Source organism: Haliotis rufescens, unplaced genomic scaffold (genome assembly GCF_023055435.1).
Source record: "Haliotis rufescens isolate VD_foot unplaced genomic scaffold, xgHalRufe1.0.p SCAF_2, whole genome shotgun sequence".
NCBI classification, from domain to species: Eukaryota; Metazoa; Mollusca; class Gastropoda; order Lepetellida; family Haliotidae; genus Haliotis; species Haliotis rufescens.
This window is the reverse complement of record NW_025963890.1, coordinates 6,604,355-6,626,422: the sequence shown is the minus strand read 5'-3', so window position 1 is coordinate 6,626,422 and position 22,068 is coordinate 6,604,355. Positions and strand designations below refer to the sequence as shown.

Sequence of the window (22,068 nt, the reverse complement as noted above, 5' to 3'; positions counted from 1 at the left end):
ATGTAATAGAGGTAGTATTGTTAGAATTATACAAAACTGTTGTTTGATTTTGGCAATTTTACACTGACAGCATGTTTTGCTTAAGCTGTAAACAACTAATTTTATATTTTAAAGATATCTTACTTATAGATTGCCATAATATACTACTCAAGTTTTGATAGGGATTGGGAGTATCAAGGTTGGGTCTGAATGTGACTGATTAATAAGATATCTTATCATACGAATAGTATTCAAATTTGCCATGAAACTGAAGTATGTGCAGTTTAATTTCAAGTTGATTAAACATAAATACTCCATTTAATAAGTTAATTGTTGTCATCATGTTAAGTCACAGTATCACCACAAATATTTTGAGTAGTATATATCTCCATGTATATATCTCGAGTGTTGCATGACACAACATTCAATTATACACTTTTTGATAAATATATTGTTGATACATTTAGAGTTATTTCTTTTCAGATGTGCTGCCGGCTTTTATGGCAACCCTGACGTTGAGGGTGGGTCGTGTCGCCGCTGCTACTGCAGTGGCAACATCGACATGGGTGACCCTGCATCATGTGACCCTGTGACCGGCCAGTGCAGGCGGTGCAGCAACAACACTCAGGGCGAGTACTGTCAGAAGTGCATGCCAGGCTACTATGGTTCTGCTGTACAAGGGAACTGCCGAGGTAAGTACCGGTGTCACAAGTTGTACTTGGGGGCATGGGTGGCCCAGTCATCTAAGGTGCCACGACTCACTGTGCAGAGTTACCTCCCTTGGGCGTTCCAGAAACCTATGATTGTGGGTTCGAATCCCAGTTCACCCCGATTAGGTTTCTAGGTTTGTCAGCACCATACCCATGCTCGTGGGTTTCACCGAAGTGGTAAACGTCTGAGACCTGCATCACTTCGGGGTTTCCTCCCACATTAAGCCGTGATATAACTGGAATACTGTTAAAAGTGGTGTTAAACCCAACTCACTCACTCACTCACAAGTCATACATCTGTTACACCGTGGTAATGTAAGAACCAAATTCCTGAAAAGGTAATATAAGGTATCTTTGAGGTATCACTTCCGAAGTTGATAAGATTGACCTTAGTGGCTGAAGACCACTCTCAACCCCGTCTTTATAACAGTTAAAACAGTAAATATAACAATTTTCATGATGATGATGATGATGATGATGATGATTTCAGCATGTAACTGCTATGAAAATGGGTCCTACTCGAGTGAATGTGATGAGAGGAACGGTCAGTGTTCCTGCAAGCCTCGCTACACGGGTCGTCAGTGTAACTCCTGCCAGGTGGGTAGCTATCCATCCTTGGGTAATGGAAGAACAATCACATTAATCAGACTCATCAGTGACGTGAGATCATAACGATTTACTCACATGTTATAAAAACAATCATTGAACTACACGGTATGATGATGTTTGATATGCATGGCAAGGGAATGAATTTAAACATTTTTCTGTAAAATAAAAGAAATATTTGAAAAAAATGTCAAGCAGATCTTTTGCCTTCTACTGAAATACTTTGCTAATATGGCTGAAATAATGCTGATGCGAAGTTAAGTTTTAACTCACTCATTCAAGGACATTATTTACCTCTGCCACATGTGTTTGGATATTGTTTTACTTTGTTTAGGTGTCTATAATTAATGTGAAGATTTGTAAAACAATTATTCCCTTCCTCAGCCTGGGTATGGAGATATCACTAATGGCTGCCCCCAGTGCCGCTGTAGTCGTATTGGGTCCACCGACCTCCGATGTAGCTCAGTCACTGGTCAGTGTCCCTGCAGGCCAGGCATTGGTGGACTCAGCTGTGACCGGTGCAAGGACGGCATGTATGGCTTCCGAGGTGGACGCTGCTCAGGTAGGCTATCTAATTCAAGGGCGGTCAGGTAGCTCAGTGGTTAAAGCATTCGCTTGTCACGCTGAAGACCCGGTTTCAAATCCCGACATGGGTATAATGAGTGAAGCCCATTTCTGGTGTCCCCCGGATATTGCCGAAATATTGCTAAAAGCGGCATAAAACCATACTCACTCACTTTCTAATTCAGGTTCAGGGTAGGCTAGTGGTTAAAGCGTTTGTTTGTCCTGCTGAAGATCCATGTTCAGATCCCTCATTTGTACAATGTATGAAGCTTGTTCTGCATGGATGTTGCTGTGGTGTAAAACTCACTCATAATAAACAAGACAATTAGTTTTTTATCCAAAGCTTTGTTCATAGTCCTCAGTTATGTGGTAGCGTCACATCCAGCCTGGAAGTTCTTCTTAAGGGATTGACCATTTGATATTCTGGGAAGGGGGCCTGGGATCTATTGAAAACTTCTTGAAAAAAATAATAATGTGTGAGACTGTTGAAAAAGAAAGAAATTGTCTGCCACAAAAATTACATTGTTGCAAGGTAATTTTTAGAAGAAGAAAAATATTTAGGCTTATAGTTTTAATTACAAAAATGTCAGGTTTTGCATCTTAAAAATATCTAGTCTCCATACAAAATCCCACCCCAACCCCCCAAATATCAAATGGCCTGTCCCTAATGATCAGATTATATAGTGAAGTGAGGATTTTCTATGTATTGCATCTCTCCCCCTGCTTGCAGACTGTGAGTGTTTTGGTCCCGGCACCAATGGAAGCATTCGCTGTGACCAGAACAGTGGCCAGTGCGAGTGTCACCCGAACGTCATGGGCCGCAAGTGTGAACAGTGTCAGGTGAGCTACATCACTCACAATGTACGAGGCACCATTCCATATAGCCATCTTAGCGCTGAGATGATCATAACTTCCATATTTTAGATAGGCTTACTGTAGGCGTAGTGCTAAGGTGATTGTTACTCCCATACTGTAACAGGCTTACTTTTGGCAAGAGCTAAGATTACCTTTTGGAACAGGGGCTGGATATTACTGGTAACCTCACTTGCCCCACGTGCAGAAAGTGGGTGTTCCCAAAGGGAGGGGAGACCTTATGGTTTTTTGGCTCGGTTTTTCTTGGTATCGGTGTCGGCATCAGCATCATCATCGGCATTCCAATGTTAACATGGAAACAATTTCAACTTAATCTCAAATGAAGGTAGAATTTGTTTCCCCTGCCATTACTTTAAAACAACAGTTTTCAACAAAATGTGGCATGTGCATTGCTCATCAGCTTAACTGTTGCCGTTTGCTAAATTTTTCAAAATTTTATTTTATTTTTCCATGGAAACAATTTGGACTTAGTCTCAAACAGCTCTAGGCTTCATTTGTGAGCCATGACTCTCAAACTAATGATAATTTGACCTGAAACTTTACATGTGCAATGACCACATGCTCAACTATTGCCTTTTCATATTTTTCAAATTTTAATTTTTCTAACTTCTTGTGTTTCCATGGAAACAGTTTATTAAGAGTCTACCTGCCAAGCATAAAACTTCTGATTGTTCATGATGGGTACATATACTGGCACAATTCAGTCTATCATCATACTGCTGTTTCAAGTTCAATAGTTTTATCTGCGGAGACATCCGGTTTTTTTAGTGAAAACACTTTCTAGTATCTCTGATATCTTTATGACACAAAGCACATTGTTTAAAAGATGACAATGTGAAAATATTCATGTCTCTCATTTATTACTGAACAAATTAACAATTATATCCGCAGGATGGATTTTGGGGCATCCAATCTGGCATGGGTTGTCTCCCTTGTGACTGTGATCGTATCGGGGCAAGCAGTCACCAGTGTGATACTATTGACGGCCAGTGCCCATGTCGAGCCAATGTTGGCGGCAAGTTCTGTGACCAGTGTCTGCCAGGCTATTATGGCTTCAACTATGATGGCTGCAAGAGTAAGTGTGAACCCCTCCCAAACACAGCGGCCATTTTGAAATGCTAGTTGGGTCCATTTTGTAGAAATTGGTTGGTATGATAAAAAAAAGAACAGTTTGAAATGTGTTATTTTAAGACTGATTTTGATATTTTTACCTGTTTGAATCTTTAATACTGCTTAGTACTTCAAAATTGTATTTTTTATGCTAATAGTGCAACAGATAAGTCCAGGTGAGCTGCTGACTTCTCTAGTCCCAATGTACTTCAAAGAGAAGCATGGAATTGTTTGTTTGTTTGTTTGTTGTTTAACGCCGCACTCAGCAATATTCCAGCTATATGACAGCGGTCTGTAAATAATCGGGTCTGGACCAGACGATGAAGTGATTGACATCATGAGCATCGATCCACGAAATTGGGATACGATGACATGCATCAACCAAGTCAGTGAATCTGACCATCCGATCCCGTTAGTCGCCTTTTTACGGCAAGCATGGAATTGAATGACAATGGTCAATGCATGACATGCTATGGGACTAAAGGAAATGTCAGATTTAAAAGTTAGGACAAACAAAATGAAATACTGTTATGCAGTACCAGATGTGTTCAAGTGACAGACAACTAGCCTTTTGTGATTTCTGTCACTTGCAAGTTTTAGACTTATGACATAATATAGTACAAAAATATGGTTAGTATATGGGGAAAAGGCAGACTTTTCAAATTTGTGACACGAGAGATGTCTTGTTTTTGTTTATGCTGTATTCACTTACAAGTAGGAAGAATTCAGCTTAACATTTCTCATGTTCAAACGACAAAAACTGCTTCCTTACACAAGTCATTTTGAGTCAACATTGTTTTCCATATTTTATCCTCACCACTTTACCTGCAAGTGTTGAAAAGGACATTTTATTCTCATTCATATGGACATATGTGATACATTTCAAAACAGTTTCTAAAGATTTATATCATTCAGATCTAGCAGGCGGTTGGGTAGCCTAGTGGTTAAAGCGTTCGCTCGTCACGCCAAAGACCCGGGTTCGATTCCCGACATGGGTACAATGTGTGAAGCCCATTTCTGGTGTCCCCCGCCGTGATATTGCTGGAATATTGCTAAAAGTGGCGTAAAACCATACTCACTCATTCAGATCTAGCAAGACCAAAAGGTTCCTTACCATTCCTCATCCTTTAACATTTTCTTTTCAATATCTTAAAATATTCGGGATGATTTTATTAAACTATAAGATATAGCCTCGTCCTCGTTAACAAGCATGAACTTAAATTAAACATGAAGCTCATTATCTTAAGGAATGAAATGATTATTTGTGTGATTTTGTAGGATGTGAGCGATGTGATCTCCCTGGTCACATATGTGACCCCAGGACAGGAAAATGTGTATGTCCCCCCAACACAAAAGGACCTCGCTGTGAGGACTGCCTCGATAACTGCTGGGGCTACAACAATGAGACAGGCTGCAAGGTAGGCCTTGTACAGACCTATGTATTGACAATACTCATGATAAATTTATTTCAGAAATTAAGTTTAATTGATAGACATAATTATCAAGATCAGATCTTTGATATATACATAGTTTATTTTCGTCAGGTAATTTTCTTCTATTAATATTCTTTTAACGTTATTTTTATTTTTATTTTTTAAATCTTAGAATTCTTTGCTTCAGCAGAATCTGCTTGTTTACAGAATATGAGACTTTGCTTGTTTGTCTATTCTTAGAGAAATGGATTTTGGTAATGCTTAGCTTTGAATTTTTAATCATTTTAAAGTTTATCTTCTAGTATTTGCTTGTAGCAATAAATGTGGACAAGGTCCTCTTAATTTTTTGACTTTTTCTGATTGATCTAGAATTAAATGGCATGCTTAATATAATAGTGATCTTATTTCCATAATTCCCAGTTCACAAATCATCAACTTCATTTTTTTTATTTGAGTAATTATTATTGTTAAATATGTGAACATTTGATTAGCTTTTCATTTGGGAATGGATGCATGCATCAGTATTTGTTGGAGAATGTATGATGTTGGAGCATGTAAAATGTAGATGTATCATTGCAAAGTTGGTCCTATGAAGTTTGGTGTTACTAACCTGTGTGGACAGTCAGTCCGTGTTCCTTGTGTAGACTTAGCCCTTGTCTCAAGAACAGTGTGTTTATGTTTGTTTACCCTGTCATGTTTGTTTGTCAAATATGTGAAATTCGCATTATTCTTGCACATTGGAAATATACATGTTGTACACAGAGCACCTTGCCTTCGATACCCACGCAGCAAACTGTAGTCTGTATATTTTAACAGAAGTCACCACAATGCAGACCATAAGCATTTTGCACGAAAAGTGAATTTGTATCAATTTCTTTGCATTTCAGTATTTTACATGTTATGAGAATAAATAGTTTTGGCATCATAACTTCAAACATTTTTCTACAATCCCTTGACTTTTTCATTTAAAAATAAAAGAATTATTTTGGTATGATATATTTTTAACTTTTTTCACGTTTTGCAAATGCTTTGATACATGTTTTGTACACATGCACACACCATGCAAATGTATGTTGTAGTTGTCACTCTTGCACACAGTGTAAACACATGATGAGCTTATTTTACAAGAATTGTTTTTAACTTGAACTCTACATAAACAGGAGCAAGTAAGGTGTATTATTCTGGAAATACAGAAATCCCAATTGGCGTATAATTAGGTTGCTGTTGTCATTTGGCAGATTCCAAAATTTGTTTAGAAAGATGCAAGTACAATTGTTTATTAGTCCAATAACGAAAACATAATTGTAGATAATATGATATAAGCCATACACATAGAGCTCTTGACAATGTTGACAAAATGATGGCACATTATTGACATATTGAGTCTATCTGTTTGTTCATCTTTGTGTCCAATTGTCTGTCAGTGTGTTGAAGTGACTTGGTATAACACTGGTCTCCCTTGTTGGTCCAATTTCCCCATCTTGGGCTCCTGTAGTCATCCCTACTGTCCTTTGTCCAAGCCAGTGTCCAGCATCTTCCCAGTCTTGGACCCGTTTTGTCACCCCTGACCTACTGTCCAATCCAGTGTCAAGTATCTTCCCTATCTTGGGGCCCCAGTGGTCTTCACTGTCCTATTGTCAAACCCAGTGGCAAGCCGCTCTTTATCTTGGGCCCAATTAGTCATCCATTTCCTTTTCTACATCTTGAAGCTGGGCACCAATGTCCATCCATGTTCCCAAGGGTCCATCTGGAAGTCAGTCACCCATGTCCATCCATGTTCCTGAGATTCCATCTGGAAGCCAGGCACTCATTTCCATCAATGTTCCAAAGGGTCCATCTGGAAGTCAGTCACCCATGTCCATCCATGTTCCCGAGGGTCCATCTGGAAGCCAGGCACCCATGTCCATCCATGTTCCCGAGGGTCCATCTGGAAGCCAGGCACCCATGTCCATCCATGTTCCCGAGGGTCCATCTGGAAGCCAGGCACCCATGTCCATCCATGTTCCCAAGGGTCCATCTGGAAGTCAGTCACCCATGTCCATCCATGTTCCAAAGGGTCCATCTGGAAGTCAGTCACTCATGTCCATCCATGTTCCAAAGGGTCCATCTTGAAGTCAGTCACCCATGTCCATCCATGTTCCCCAAGGGTCCATCTGGAAGTCAGTCACCCATGTCCATCCATGTTCCCAAGGGTCCATCTGGAAGCCAGGCACCCATGTCCATCCATGTTCCCAAGGGTCCATCTGCAAGTCAGTCACTCATGTCCATCCATGTTCCAAAGGGTCCATCTGGAAGCCAGGTACCCATGTCCATCCATGTTCCAAAGGGTCCATCTGGAAGCCAGGCACCCATGTCCATCCATGTTTCCAAGGGTCCATCTGGAAGCCAGGCACCCATGTCCATCCATGTTCCCCGAGGGTCCATCTGGAAGCCAGGCACCCATGTCCATCCATGTTCCCGAGGGTCCATCTGGAAGCCAGGCACCCATGTCCATCCATGTTCCCAAGGGTCCATCTGGAAGTCAGTCACCCATGTCCATCCATGTTCCAAAGGGTCCATCTTGAAGTCAGTCACTCATGTCCATCCATGTTCCAAAGGGTCCATCTTGAAGTCAGTCACCCATGTCCATCCATGTTCCAAAGGGTCCATCTGGAAGTCAGTCACCCATGTCCATCCATGTTCCCAAGGGTCCATCTGGAAGCCAGGCACCCATGTCCATCCATGTTCCCAAGGGTCCATCTGCAAGTCAGTCACTCATGTCCATCCATGTTCCAAAGGGTCCATCTGGAAGCCAGGTACCCATGTCCATCCATGTTCCAAAGGGTCCATCTGGAAGTCAGTCACCCATGTCCATCCATGTTTCCAAGGGTCCATCTGGAAGCCAGGCACCCATGTCCATCCATGTTCCCGAGGGTCCATCTGGAAGCTGGGCACCCATGTTCTACCATGTTCCCGAGGGTCCATCTGGAAGCCAGGCACCCATGTCCATCCATGTTCCCAAGGGTCCATCTGGAAGTCAGTCACCCATGTCCATCCATGTTCCAAAGGGTCCATCTTGAAGTCAGTCACCCATGTCCATCCATGTTCCCAAGGGTCCATCTGGAAGTCAGTCACCCATGTCCATCCATGTTCCCAAGGGTCCATCTGGAAGCCAGGCACCCATGTCCATCCATGTTCCCAAGGGTCCATCTGCAAGTCAGTCACCAATGTTCATCCATGTTCCCAAGGGTCCATCTGCAAGCCAGGTACCCATGTCCATCCATGTTCCAAAGGGTCCATCTGGAAGTCAGTCACCCATGTCCATCCATGTTCCCGAGGGTCCATCTGGAAGCCAGGTACCCATGTCCATCTATGTTCCAAAGGGTCCATCTGGAAGTCAGTCACCCATGTCCATCCATGTTCCCGAGGGTCCATCTGGAAGCCAGGTACCCATATCCATCCATGTTCCAAAGGGTCCATCTGGAAGTCAGTCACCCATGTCCATCCATGTTCCCAAGGGTCCATCTGGAAGTCAGTCACCCATGTCCATCCATGTTCCCAAGGGTCCATCTGCAAGTCAGTCACTCATGTCCATCCATGTTCCAAAGGGTTCATCTGGAAGCCAGGTACCCATGTCCATCCATGTTCCAAAGGGTCCATCTGCAAGTCAGTCACCAATGTTCATCCATGTTCCCAAGGGTCCATCTGCAAGCCAGGTACCCATGTCCATCCATGTTCCAAAGGGTCCATCTGGAAGTCAGTCACCCATGTCCATCCATGTTCCCGAGGGTCCATCTGGAAGCCAGGTACCCATGTCCATCTATGTTCCAAAGGGTCCATCTGGAAGTCAGTCACCCATGTCCATCTATGTTCCCAAGGGTCCATCTGGAAGCCAGGCACCAATGTTCATCCATGTTCCCAAGGGTCCATTTGGAAGCTGGGCACCCATGTTCATCCATGTTCCCAAGGGTCCATCTGGAAGCCAGGCACCAATGTTCATCCATGTTCCCAAGGGTCCATTTGGAAGCTGGGCACCAATGTTCATCCATGTTCCCAAGGGTCCATCTGGAAGCCAGGCACCCATGTTCTTCCATGTTTCCAAGGGTCCATCTGGAAGCCAGGCACCCATGTTCTTCCATGTTTCCAAGGGTCCATCTGGAAGCCAGGCACCCATGTTCTTCCATGTTTCCAAGGGTCCATCTGGAAGCCAGGCACCCATGTCCTTCCATGTTTCCAAGGGTCCATCTGGAAGCCAGGCACCCATGTTCTTCCATGTTTCCAAGGGTCCATCTGGAAGCCAGGCACCCATGTTCTTCCATGAGTCAGTTGTCCATCTTTAGGACCCACCAGTCATCCAGACCTCAATATAATTCAATGCATCTGCCTACATATGTAAATGATGGTTCTTTGACCAACCATGTTCAATTGTCAATCCATGTCCTGTTGTCCATTTTAAGCCTTATTGGTTATCCGTGACTGATTCTTTTTTAGTTGTCCGGTTTATGCCCCAGTGATTATTCATAGCTGATTGTCTTTCCATTTTCACTTGTCCATATTCAGACTCAATTGGTCATCAATGGCTGATTGTCCATCCATGCTCCAAATCTCCTCTATGGATCCAATAGGTCATACATGTCAATCCATGTCATAATGTCCACCTGTCCATAATGTCCGTACATCCAAGTGTTCCCATGTGCGCTGTCTTGTGTTTCAGCGTTGCAACTGTAGCAAGGATGGCTCCGTGTCGCTTCAGTGTGACCCCGACGATGGTTCGTGCACATGTTTGCCGGACTATAGGGGCTACAGTTGCAATAGTTGTCTGTTTGGTTATTATGACTTTCCTACCTGTGAGGAATGCATGTGTAATACTAACGGCACGCTTGCGGACAAATGTCGTAGTGATGGCAGTTGTCATTGTGATCGGAGAGGGATGTGCAGCTGCAAGGTTTGTATCATATCACAAACTATTTTCAGCATTTATTTCATTTATCTACATGAATTTACAAAGTGTTTCTACATTTAGGCCTCTATAAATGCAAAAATTATTGAAGTTGAACAGAAAAATAATTGTTTTACATTTGTTAAAAAGCTGAAAATATGTTTGTGATATATCGCTTTTGTTTTTAAGCTTAAATTCTATCTACTAATCAGTGTTCCCAAGCTATGGTTAATACTATAACCTACATGTCTACTAACTGAGTTTCATTATTGTCCCAGTTACAATCATTTATGCTTTTTCTCTCGATAAAATTTCGTTCGGTATAATTCATATACATGTATGCCATTAATGCATTTTTTTCTTACAGTGGACCATATAGCTTGTCATTTTCAATCAAGCCCCCATGCATGTTGCCTTTTGCATGAAAATACTTGTTTGTAGCCATCACTCTTAAGCTAGTTTATGCATGGATGTAATGGTTTGACAGGTGATTTATTATTTATATGTATACTCTTTTTTTTAATCCAAAAAATAAGGATAGGAATTCCAGGGTTATTGGGTCCGAAGTACCCGTGCTAGTAAAACATGATTCAGTGAATCATGTGGTTATAATGTGTGACCTGTCTGGTTTTGTGTTAAATACTTTTTGTGCATGCCATCAACCACTTTTATGTCGGGGTTCCATTCCATAAGGCAGAGTTATCTTATCGCTAAGGTGAACGTAACTCCCATACATTAACATAGGCTTACGATCATTGTAGCGCTAAGATCACTTCATGGAGCAGGGCTTTGGCCCATATTCTGCCCTAACACAGGATACTGTTGATGGAACATTATTGTCTGGCAGAAATCAACTCTCACTCCATATGACCTTTCAAAATATGTTTGTTTTTATCCATCATAAATATTTGCAATCACCTGTCAATATCACGTCAGTATTAGTTGCATGAGCATCATGTAGATAGCTGTATAGTTTACCTTTTTCTGTCAACTATGGTGGCTTATAGTTTGTAAAGTATGTGTTTCTGACCATTCACATTCTTTTTCTGTGAAAATAATATTCAAACTTGTGATTTGGGTACAAAACTCAATAATTTTGGTTTTGATAATGTATTTCTTAAGATAATACCAAATCATGAAGAAAGTTCATATTATATAATCTTTAAAAAAATATGTTCTTTTCTTACAATGGGACAGACTGATTTAATCGTTTCCCATCATTAGTGTTGGTTATAGCTGATTGTCAAATTAACGAGTGTCGGATTAACGAGACTTGACTGTAGAAGATTTTAGGGAAAAGAAGTTGTTTTGTAGTTTTTAGACATTTAATATATAACTTTTTTCGTTCCATAGAAAAATGTTGAAGGACGGAAGTGCTCCAAATGTCGGAGGAATACATTCAGCCTTGACGAAGACAATCCTAGTGGCTGCACAGCCTGCTACTGTTTTATGAAAACCCGGACATGCTCCCAGGCCCCCTATGTGTGGTTGACTGTAAGTCTAGGACTTGGTCCCTGTACGATACATAGCTCGACAGTAAGGTCGCCTAACAATGACAAGAACCCAACAGAAACATAACTTGAGTTAATTAATATAGATGTGGCTTGAGATGTGGCATTTCTTTATACAATTTTACAGTTCACCCATTACTCTATGTGTAGCATTTTGTATTCATACATGACCTTGATATGATATTGATGTGATACAATACTCGTATCGACCTGTGAAGATCCGGGGTAGAATGGGTCTTCAGCAACCCATGCTTGCCATAAAAGGCGACTATGCTTGTCGAAAAAGGCGACTAACGGGATCGGGTGGTCAGGCTCGCTGACTTGGTTGATGCACTGTCATCTATCAATATTGCGTGGATCGATGCTCATGATATCAATCACTGGATTGTCTGGTCCAGACTCGATTATTTACAGACCACCATCATATAGCTGTAATATTGCTGAGTGTGGCTTAAACAACCAACCAACCAACCAACCAACCAATACTCGTATCATGACTGGGAGTATCACGTTGCACTGAAGTGTTACACCCCTGGGATGTAGGTAGATTATCTTGTACACTGTATGCTATACCAATCAACATTTGCTAAGGAACACATCTTTGACTAAAAACTATTTTGATCCTAAACAAATATTGAGTATACTTACTCTTGAAGCTTATTACCCTGAACTATACATGTGGACTATACAGTTACATATTCTATGCTATTGACTATTCCATTTGATAGTCAACAATATAAACATTTTATCTATAAAAAATGAAGTTACTATAAAGACTATGTAATAATATCTCAAACCAGTGCGATGTTCCAAAGATGTATGAGGTTTGTGTGTGTGTGAAGACATTTGACTTCATCATTAGAAGGTCATGTCAAGTAGGCACTACTGAAAGACTACTCAACATTTCTTGGAGATGTCATCACTGGGTTTTGAGGGGTCACAGGTCATCAGCTTAGGTGCATCAATTCTCTGGGAGTTAAGTAAGGATAAGAGATATGGATGAACTTCTTCTTTATTACAATTAGGAGCGACGTTTCAGTGATGCATCACTTGCTTGATAACGAACCTACACCAAAACGTCACTCCTAAATGTAATGAGGAAGTTGTTCATCATATATCTTATCCTTACTTACTGCTCCACACTTCTAAATGCCTCTCAAAGAAGTTCTCTGGGTGCTGTGTTCCTTTGACAGGATCTGCTGATCACGTGTTCGACGACCAGATTCCCCTTGTTATGTCAACACCATACCAGTGCTTGGGGGTTTAATTAAAGTGGTAACTGTGGGCCTATCACCCATATTCAAACTGAAGTGCTTTTCTAAGCATCGCTAAATCCAACTCACATGTGGTTTTGATAGTGTCATTCGAATCATTATATTTTTACTACTTGTGTAGCTATCTCAGGGTTGAAATAATGTGGTTTGATTGAAAATAGTTTCAAAAACAATATGTGTATTTCATGAATGTCTACAATACTGTACATACTCAATAGTTGTGGGTGCTGCTTGCTAAGGATCTTGAGTTTCTGCTATAGTGTACATATACTACTTAAAAAAAGTTAAGGTCCACCCTGTCATGCCATGAAAGAATTGGATGGTCCGTAACTTTTCTTGAGGAGTATATACATGTAACAATATATTACTCAATACACACACATCAATCAAGAATGGCAGAATGTGTGAACCAATTAGCATATAAGAATATATTATTGTATTACATCAGATTGAATGTATCCTGATTCAAGATTTATCATATTCATCTGACCTGTGAAAATTGGCATAGAATAGGTCTTCAGCAGTCCATGCTTGCCATAACAGGCGACTATGCTTGTCGTAAAAGGCAACTAACAGGATCAAGTGGTCAGGATCACTGACTTGGTTGATGTATGTCATCGTATCCCAATTGCGGGGATCGATGCTCATTGTCAGTCACTGGATTGTCTGGTCCAGACTCGATTATTTACAGACCGCCGTCATATAGCTGGAATATTGCTGAGTGCGGTGTTAAACAACAAACAAAACAACAACAAAAAATCATATTCATACAGAAACATTCAGACCTCCAGGCGATTAAATTGTTATCTTTAAATGTAATATAACTGCATTGTCCAGATCTCCGCACCCACGATGAGACGGACCATCTCCCAGCTGGGCCCTAATGTCATACAGGACATGTTCGGCTTCCACATCATCCCCTCTGATGTGGACGAGGTTGCAGTGCCAACCACGATGACGGACAAGGCTCTTTATTGGTCCCTCCCTGCCACCATGCTGGGAGACAGGGTAGGTGACCAACCTCCCCTTGCTATAATGCCATCCTCATTCCCTGCCTACAAGATGTGTGGATGTTTAGAAACTTGCTATAATGCCATCCTCACCCCCTGCCTACAAGATGTGTGGATGTTTAGAAACTTGCTATAATGCCATCCTCACTCCCTGCCTACAAGATGTGTGGATGTTTAGAAACTTGCTATAATGCCATCCTCACTCCCTGCCTACAAGATGTGTGGATGTTTAGAAACTTGTTATAATGCCAAACTTATTTAATGCCCAAATATGAACAAGGGTATCATGATTTCAATTCTACTTTCGTTAATTCCTGGTTTAGATGTTTATTAAACAGAATACCAGACAATGTTACGTCAAATTCATAATTATGCCCTAAGATGATTGAGGATATTATAATTTATTTCCTATCACTAAAATTCCTTGGGTAGATTTTTTTACTACATAATTTTATGTTATTTTGACTGTTGAAATGCCAACTGAACTTATTGTGATGCCATGAAACATGGAGAAGGGTAGTATGTGTAGTATGACTGAACACTGTTTTACATGTTTTATAAACTTCATGAAGTATTCACAGCAAATAATAAAGGTGACTTTGAATTCTACATGACTTGATTATTTGGTCATATGATTGTTCACAATAATTGAAAAATGGGTTTTTAGTTATATAAGGAAAAGCTACACGAAAAAGCTGACTGATACGAAATACCTCTCATTCACCTATTTCTTTTCCACCAGATCCTGTCCTACAATGGCCGCCTTGACTTTGTCCACTATTTCGAATCAGACAAACCTGTCTTTGGAGGAGGCTTTGGATCTCAGGATGACAGCAAGTTGTCTCCCCTTGTTGTCCTCATTGGCAATGGTTTCATCTTGACCTACAACAACACCATGACCCTTGAACCTCGACACCCGGACACCTTCACCGCAAGATTACATGAGGCAAGAGTTAGCCTGGTCTTAAAATTTTCAGTTGATCTGAATATTCTTGAATCATCATTTGACCATATTTCTTCCATGTATTTGCATAACTTTTCCTTATACATGAAAGTCAAGGAGGCCTACAACACTAATTATAGCGCCTCCGGTTTACACAAGAGCAAATATATTATTGGGTGAAAAAGGAAACATTTGCTGACCCAAGCCAACAACATCAAACAATTATGTTCTGTTCCTTGTCAGGGGCGGTTGGGTAGTCTAGCGGTTAAAGAATTGCTTCTCAGGCAGAAGACTCGGGTTTGATTCCCTGCATGTTTATAATGTGTGAAGCCCATTTCTGGTGTCCCCTGCTATGACATTGCTGGAATATTGCTGAAAGCGGCGTAAAAACATGCTCACTCACTCACTCACTCACTCACTCACTCACTCACTCACTCACTCACTCACTCACTCACTCACTCACTCACTCACTCACTCACTCACTCACTCACTCACTCACTCACTCACTCACTCACTCACTCACTCACTCACTCAGTCAGTGTGACAAATACCCACTGAATTTGTTGAATAACAAAATAATGAGAATACCATATATGTTGGCTAAAATATAAAGAATTACTCATATTCAAGAGATATTAGATTGGTTTGATGCACAAACGAATATACTGGTATGTTGTGTGAACCGACGTTCAAGAACGCATCACATGTGATTCATAGATCCATGATTCGAGATGCACTATTTGACTTGTGTAGGATTATCGTGTAAAGTTTGCATAAAAAAGTGCAGCATAGCGTGATAACAATAAAGACACTGGTGACACTTGACTGGTTGTTAGTTTTGTCATTAAGTTGTACACACTGGAAACACCTCTCCTTAACATTCATACTTTTCTATATGTTTCTATGTTTTATGCTTGTTTGGTGGTTAGTTTATATATTCTTGTCAGACAGGCAGTAAAACATTATTTGTTTTTTAATCAGATCATCAGCAAGAATATCTAATGGTCTTCTGCATTCCTCTAATTTTTTAGATGTTTACACATTAGAGGTGACGATGATGTTTGATTTTTGAAAAGGATGCAAATGGTTTAAGTATTTGTTTGTCAGAGTGACAGTCCCTGGTTCGAATCCCTATGAGATAAAGCCAGATGTAAAGTCAGTTCATGGCTTCTATAGCGATGTCGTAATGTCACTGTGTTCCTGCATGAAGTGGTGGTACCTATACTCAATCAGTCATACAAGATCACTACATTATAGTGTCGGTTACACTGTGTGTCGGATTCAAGAAGTAATGCTGAAAGTGGTGGTACCTATACCCAGTCAGTCATACTAGACCACTACATTATAGTGACAGTTACACTGTGTGTCAGATTCAAGTAGTAATGCTGCTAAACTGTGTCTATTTGCAGAACTACTGGCGTATCCCGGGGCAGACGTCGCCGGTTTCTCGCCGTCTGCTCATGGTGGTGCTCCAGCACCTGGAGGCCATCTTTGTCCAGGCCACCAGTGACGGATATGCAACATACGCTGAGTGAGTTCAACAGGAAATACAAATACTAAAGCTTATTAGCAATGACTGATGATTATTATGAAGACAATTGTACTTTATTATGGGACTGACTGGAGCTAAAGTTTTCTGATATAATTGACAGTGATTGAAGTTTCTTATTTATTTTCCCATTTCTTTTATTTTAAGTTAATCTCAGTATAACCTTAAACCACTTAAAAGGCAACAAAAATAACTACTGAAAGCTTCAAACTTAAACTGATAAGATAAAACAAATAAGCTCTTATACCTTTTATGGTATATAAAGTAAATATCCAACATTTTATACAAATTTGTGTTTTTCTGACAAGAAATAAACATTTACTACACTCTTTTTTTAATTTCGACCAATTAACTCTTGATAACAAATCAATAAAATCGTTAGTTACCAGTATATAACATATAACAATATAAACTGTAATTCTGAGTTTCAAGTTGGTTATTCTCGAAAATTTTAGCAGCTGTGATCCAGGACAAATGTAATCTACAAATCTAGTATATTTGTATCACTAACTCTATTGCAAAAACAACATGCAAAACGCCAGAAATGTGTTGTTGCATTCCATTAATGAACTTTAAAAAATGCAAGTTAACAATTATGTAAATTAACTTTGGCGAGTGCGAGAATGCCAGTTGAAGTGGGTCACATGTGATGACAGAAAGTTACAGCAGCTCAGTGAGCCAATTTTTAAGTTTCGAACACGGACAAGTTGATGCCTGACGTGCATGCTGCCACTGTATGATGGATGGATATGGAATATTTATTAAGTTGCAGTTATTTATTCAGAATCAGAATCCACAATCATGCAACGTTTCATTCCGTATCAGCACATGAATGAACAAATGAATGAAAAGAAGTATACCAGCGACCAATGAAAACCCGAGTTACTTTTACAAAAATTGTAGTTCCCAAAAACATTACAGATCATTTACCCTCTACACGGCTTCCCTTTTGGGTAAGAAACGTCCTTATACTTTAACGTCACTGTTGTTCGAGGCTGTGTATTCTGTGATGATAACACATAGAACAGAGATTATTTATGCTTCAGGTTATGTTTTAATTCTGATCTTGTTTTCCAGATTGGGCCCAATTAGTTTGCAAGTGGCGGAACCAGCCACATCTATTTCATCTGGGGACGTAGCCCTTGGTATTGAGTTGTGTGATTGTCCTGATAAATACTCAGGCACAAGTTGTCAGGTAAATGCTTTGTACAAAGTAGACACAATTTATGGAAAACAACTTCTTTATTTTACTGTAATGGAGACGTTTCAGTATAGATCTTTATACCGTTGTCAAGCAAGGTTGAATAATGAACATGGTACAGAATATATATGGTAGGTGGAGGATTAACAGTAACAACAATTGCATACATGAGGGAGATTAACGTGAGTAGGTTTAATAATTACAACAGAAAGATAATACTGTAACAACATGATGGACAGAGAACACATGATGAGGAAGCTAAATAATGCTAATTGGCTTCCTGAAATTATCTATATTCATGTTGAAATTGTTTTATATCAAAGAAAACATGAATGTAATATAAAATCAGTACCATCAGTTTGTCTACATGTCCATGTTGTGTGTTCAGAGAGTTATTGGCTTATCCTCAGATCTTATTTTGCATTGTTGTCATTTTCAGAATCCTGGTGAGGGGTACTTCAGAGAAAAGCAAAATGGCACCAATGACCTTTCTCAACCTGAAATTACCATTGGTCGAATCAGACGGTGCCGTTGCCATGGACACAGTGATGTTTGTGACCCTGAAACAGGACTGTGCATGGTAAATATCAAAACAATGGCATGGTGTGTAATAAAACAGTGAGTGAGTGAGTATGGTTTTACGCCGCTTTTAGCAATATTCCAGCAATATCACGGCGGGGGACACCAGAAATTGGCTTCACACATTGTACCCATGTCAGGAATCGAACCTGGGTCTTTGGCGTAACAATCGAACGCTTTAACCACTAGGCTACCCGACCGCCCCTGTAATAAAACAGAACAGAATTGATTCAGATGAGTTTTTACCTCATGACAAGTGAGTAGTGAGTTTCTATTAACTTTGGATTTTGGACAAAAATGCTTTGCTACAACTTCTATCAAGCATCCTCGGGCTTTAACTGTAATTAGGCCCCTTTCACAAAGTGATTGTTGTGCTAAGGTGATCGTAACTCCCATACTTTAACATAGACTTACTACTGTAATAGCTGTATGAACGGGGCCCAGGACAAAACTATTCTTTAATACACTAAACATGAGGTAGATCAAACATTATTTCTTAAACATAGCGACCCGTGAAGATTCCGGGGTAGAATAGGTCTTCAGCAACCCATGCTTGCCGTAAAAGGTGACTTTGCTTGTCATAAAAGGCGACTAACGGGATCAGGTGGTCAGGCTCGCTGACTTGGTTGATGCATGTCATCGATCCTAATTGCGTGGATCGATGCTCATGATATTAATCACTGGATTGTCTGGTCCAAACTCGATTATTTACAGACTGCCATCATATAGCTGTAATATTGCTGAGTGCGGCGTAAAACAACAAATCAACCAACCAACCAATCTTAAACATAGCCTTTAATTGTCTCAGCATTCTGTAGTTATTACATATTAAAAGATGTAACCAGATATTCTACGTTCTGCTACAAATGAGGCAATCTACCGTTAGATATAGATTAGGATCATATAAGTCTGTTTTCCTTGAAGACAACAAATCACCATGATGTCAACACAGAAGTGATGTCATACGTGTACGATGTCGTCTCACGTATGACGTCATATGGCTATGTAATATTTAGAGGGTATTATATGAGTGTTTATGTCAGACTATGTTTACGACACAAGTGTCTAATTTCTGGTATTTCTCGAGCGAGGGCAAGGGAAATACTGGAATTTAGGCATGAGTGTCATAAACATAGTGTAATATGGACACAAATATAATGTTCTATTTATTACCAAACAAGATATTTACAGAGACAAATTTTAGTGTTTACCTATAAGGACAGCAAGTTTCAACAGTAGCTGAACCACAATTTGTCAATTAACGTCAATAATCTTCTGCTATGACGTCGTTTCTAGTGTGACGTCACTCTGACCTCACGTCGCAATAAGATTTGAATGACGTCAACAATGCTGTCCGGATGAAATACAATACACTGTTGTCTGGTGACGTGATATAACCCTAGGGCACATATGATTTTTATGAACCCCGATATGTTTGCCCTTGTAGGTAATAAACTTCGTTCTGCCACAAACGAGAGACCTGGTGTAGATGTAGGAATCTGTGTATTCTGTCTGTTCCCAGGAGTGCCAGCACAACACTACAGGAGACCGGTGTGATCAGTGTCTGCCAGGGTACTTTGGGGTGGCAACCCGTGGCTCCCCCTGGGATTGTTCTCCCTGTGCTTGTCCCCGCATAGAACCCTCAAACAGGTAAACAGGTGATACTGAGACAGTGAAATATTGTCAACACCGGGTCCTTAGGATCATAGAGAATACATCAGTAATTTAAACAAGTGGATTATTGTTATAATTCCATGATTCTAATAAAGATTTTGCTGGGACCATAAGGTCTTATTTGATGTATTAAGTCATGGAGCTTGAGACAAGATTTTATTGCACAGCAGAATCAACATTGGAGTGAGCAGAGGTTATTTCTAGAGAAGGCACAATTATTTCTAGAAGATATCATAAGGATTATTTCTTCAAATGTTTTTCGTTGTATGTCAAGACTAATATTTCTGGTATGCCAGGGGAGGTAACTCTGTACAGCAAGTTGGAGAGAGAGTTGGATTTAACGCTGCTTTGAACAGTATTTCAGTTACATCATGGCATGTCAGCATGGAAAGCCTTACGTGATGCAGGTCACAGACATTTACCCTTTAGTGAAACCTAGAAACATAATCAAGGGAATATGGAATTTGAAGCTATGGTCATAGGATTCTGGCATGGCTAAGGGATGTAACTCTGCACAGCGAATTGTGGCACCTTAGACAACATGCGCCCCCATGCCCTTTAGAGACTAAGAATACTATATAGTATATGAAAGTGTTCACGGGGGCACGGGTGGCCCAGTCATCTAAGGCGCCGCAATTCGCTGTGCAGAGTTGCGTCCCTTGGGCACGCCAGAAACCTATGATTGTTGGTTCGAATCCCGGTTTGCCCCGATTATGTTTCCAGGTTTGTCAGCACCATACCCGTGCTCGTGGGTTTCACCAAAGTGGTAAACATGTGAGACCTGCATCACTTCGGGCTTTCCTCCCACATTAAGCTTACACGCCGTGATATAACTTGAATACTGTTAAAAGCGGCGTTAAACCCAACTCACTCACTCACTCACTGAAAGTGTTCACTCATGTTTTGTTTTGCTCCCCAGTTTCAGTTCATCGTGTGAGGACATATCAGGTGTGCTGACCTGCACCAACTGCTCAGAGGGCTACACAGGGTCTAGATGTGAAAGGTATCTACTGTAGAGTCCACTTCTACATACAGAAGGGCACCAGTGTAGTTTGATGCAGTTTGTGTTTAAGTGAATACTCTTTTCTGATTGGTCAATGAAAGGTATAAAACCTACATGAATTTCATATCAGGGAACTTTGGAGACAATGTCTGGTGGGCAATCTCATTGCAGTCAGATATTAGAGCTAAAGCTAAGATCAGATTTTAATTATATTGTCTCATTTACTGTTATATATGTTGTTATCTTATGTAATAACATCACAAAATGCATTCTTGGTTTTTTTTCAAAATGATTTAAAGTAAGTGTGAAAACAATTCTTACATAAAAGGAGAATTGTAAAATTCATTGACTTTGAAAATGGTTTCATAAGGTGCTTTTGTTTGTACTGTGATGTCACATTTGTTGCATAATAAGACACCTAACTGCCTGTTGAATAATATGATGCTGTTTTAGTGGTTTGGAATTTAAAACTGAACATTACATGACTTTCTTTAGTAGTGGCAACTTATATTTTGTTTGAAATTTTAGTATTAATATGTCTCATTCATGTAATTTACCTTAAAATGTAATGAAATCCCTTTTGACACTTTTTGTTGACACTTGTTTCATTTACGTAACTAACCGACTATGCTATTCAGATGTTCACCTGGTTTCTATGGCAACCCACTGAAACTTGGCAGCGAGTGTAAGCCATGCAATTGCAACAAGGAAGGATCTGTGACTGCCTCGTGTGACGTGAACACGGGCCGCTGTGACTGTCTGCCCGGTATTGAAGGCCTCAAGTGTGATGAGTGTGATGTTCATGGCTTTGCTGTACAGAATGGCACCTGTGTTTGTATGTACTGCATCTTGTTCCTCTCCACAACAGTCCATTTTGGGTTACAATATCTTGATTTGCTTCTGTTCCAAAAATTAAAAGAAAAGAAATTCCTGTAAACACTTTCATTATAAAGATAATTATCCTTTATAAAACTTCAACTGTAAGTTAATTTATTTTGGAAGAAATAAAAAAAAATAAAAAAAATTTAAATCCCTTGTTGAGACTACAGTCTTGTTATCAGATACATGTATTTGTAATTTCCGAAAAATAAGGGGGCGGTCGGGTAGCCTAGTGGTTAAAGCGTTCACTCG

General features: G+C 40.2%; 1 protein-coding gene across 2 annotated transcripts in view; it reads left to right on the top strand.

The window, feature by feature from the left end:
- Positions 1-22,068, top strand: part of LOC124147923 (laminin subunit alpha-2-like) — a 159,918-nt gene that overhangs the window by 99,213 nt on the left and 38,637 nt on the right. For both annotated transcript variants that reach the window (XM_048399547.1, XM_048399546.1), the window contains exons 18-32: positions 463-671; positions 1,180-1,286; positions 1,680-1,857; positions 2,590-2,699; positions 3,624-3,807; positions 5,121-5,260; positions 11,547-11,687; positions 13,816-13,986; positions 14,731-14,934; positions 16,341-16,462; positions 17,558-17,675; positions 18,121-18,261; positions 19,783-19,910; positions 20,854-20,937; positions 21,576-21,772. In XM_048399547.1, the coding sequence (XP_048255504.1) occupies positions 463-671; positions 1,180-1,286; positions 1,680-1,857; positions 2,590-2,699; positions 3,624-3,807; positions 5,121-5,260; positions 11,547-11,687; positions 13,816-13,986; positions 14,731-14,934; positions 16,341-16,462; positions 17,558-17,675; positions 18,121-18,261; positions 19,783-19,910; positions 20,854-20,937; positions 21,576-21,772 (2,234 nt within the window). The remainder of the gene's footprint in view (positions 1-462; positions 672-1,179; positions 1,287-1,679; positions 1,858-2,589; positions 2,700-3,623; positions 3,808-5,120; positions 5,261-11,546; positions 11,688-13,815; positions 13,987-14,730; positions 14,935-16,340; positions 16,463-17,557; positions 17,676-18,120; positions 18,262-19,782; positions 19,911-20,853; positions 20,938-21,575; positions 21,773-22,068) is intronic.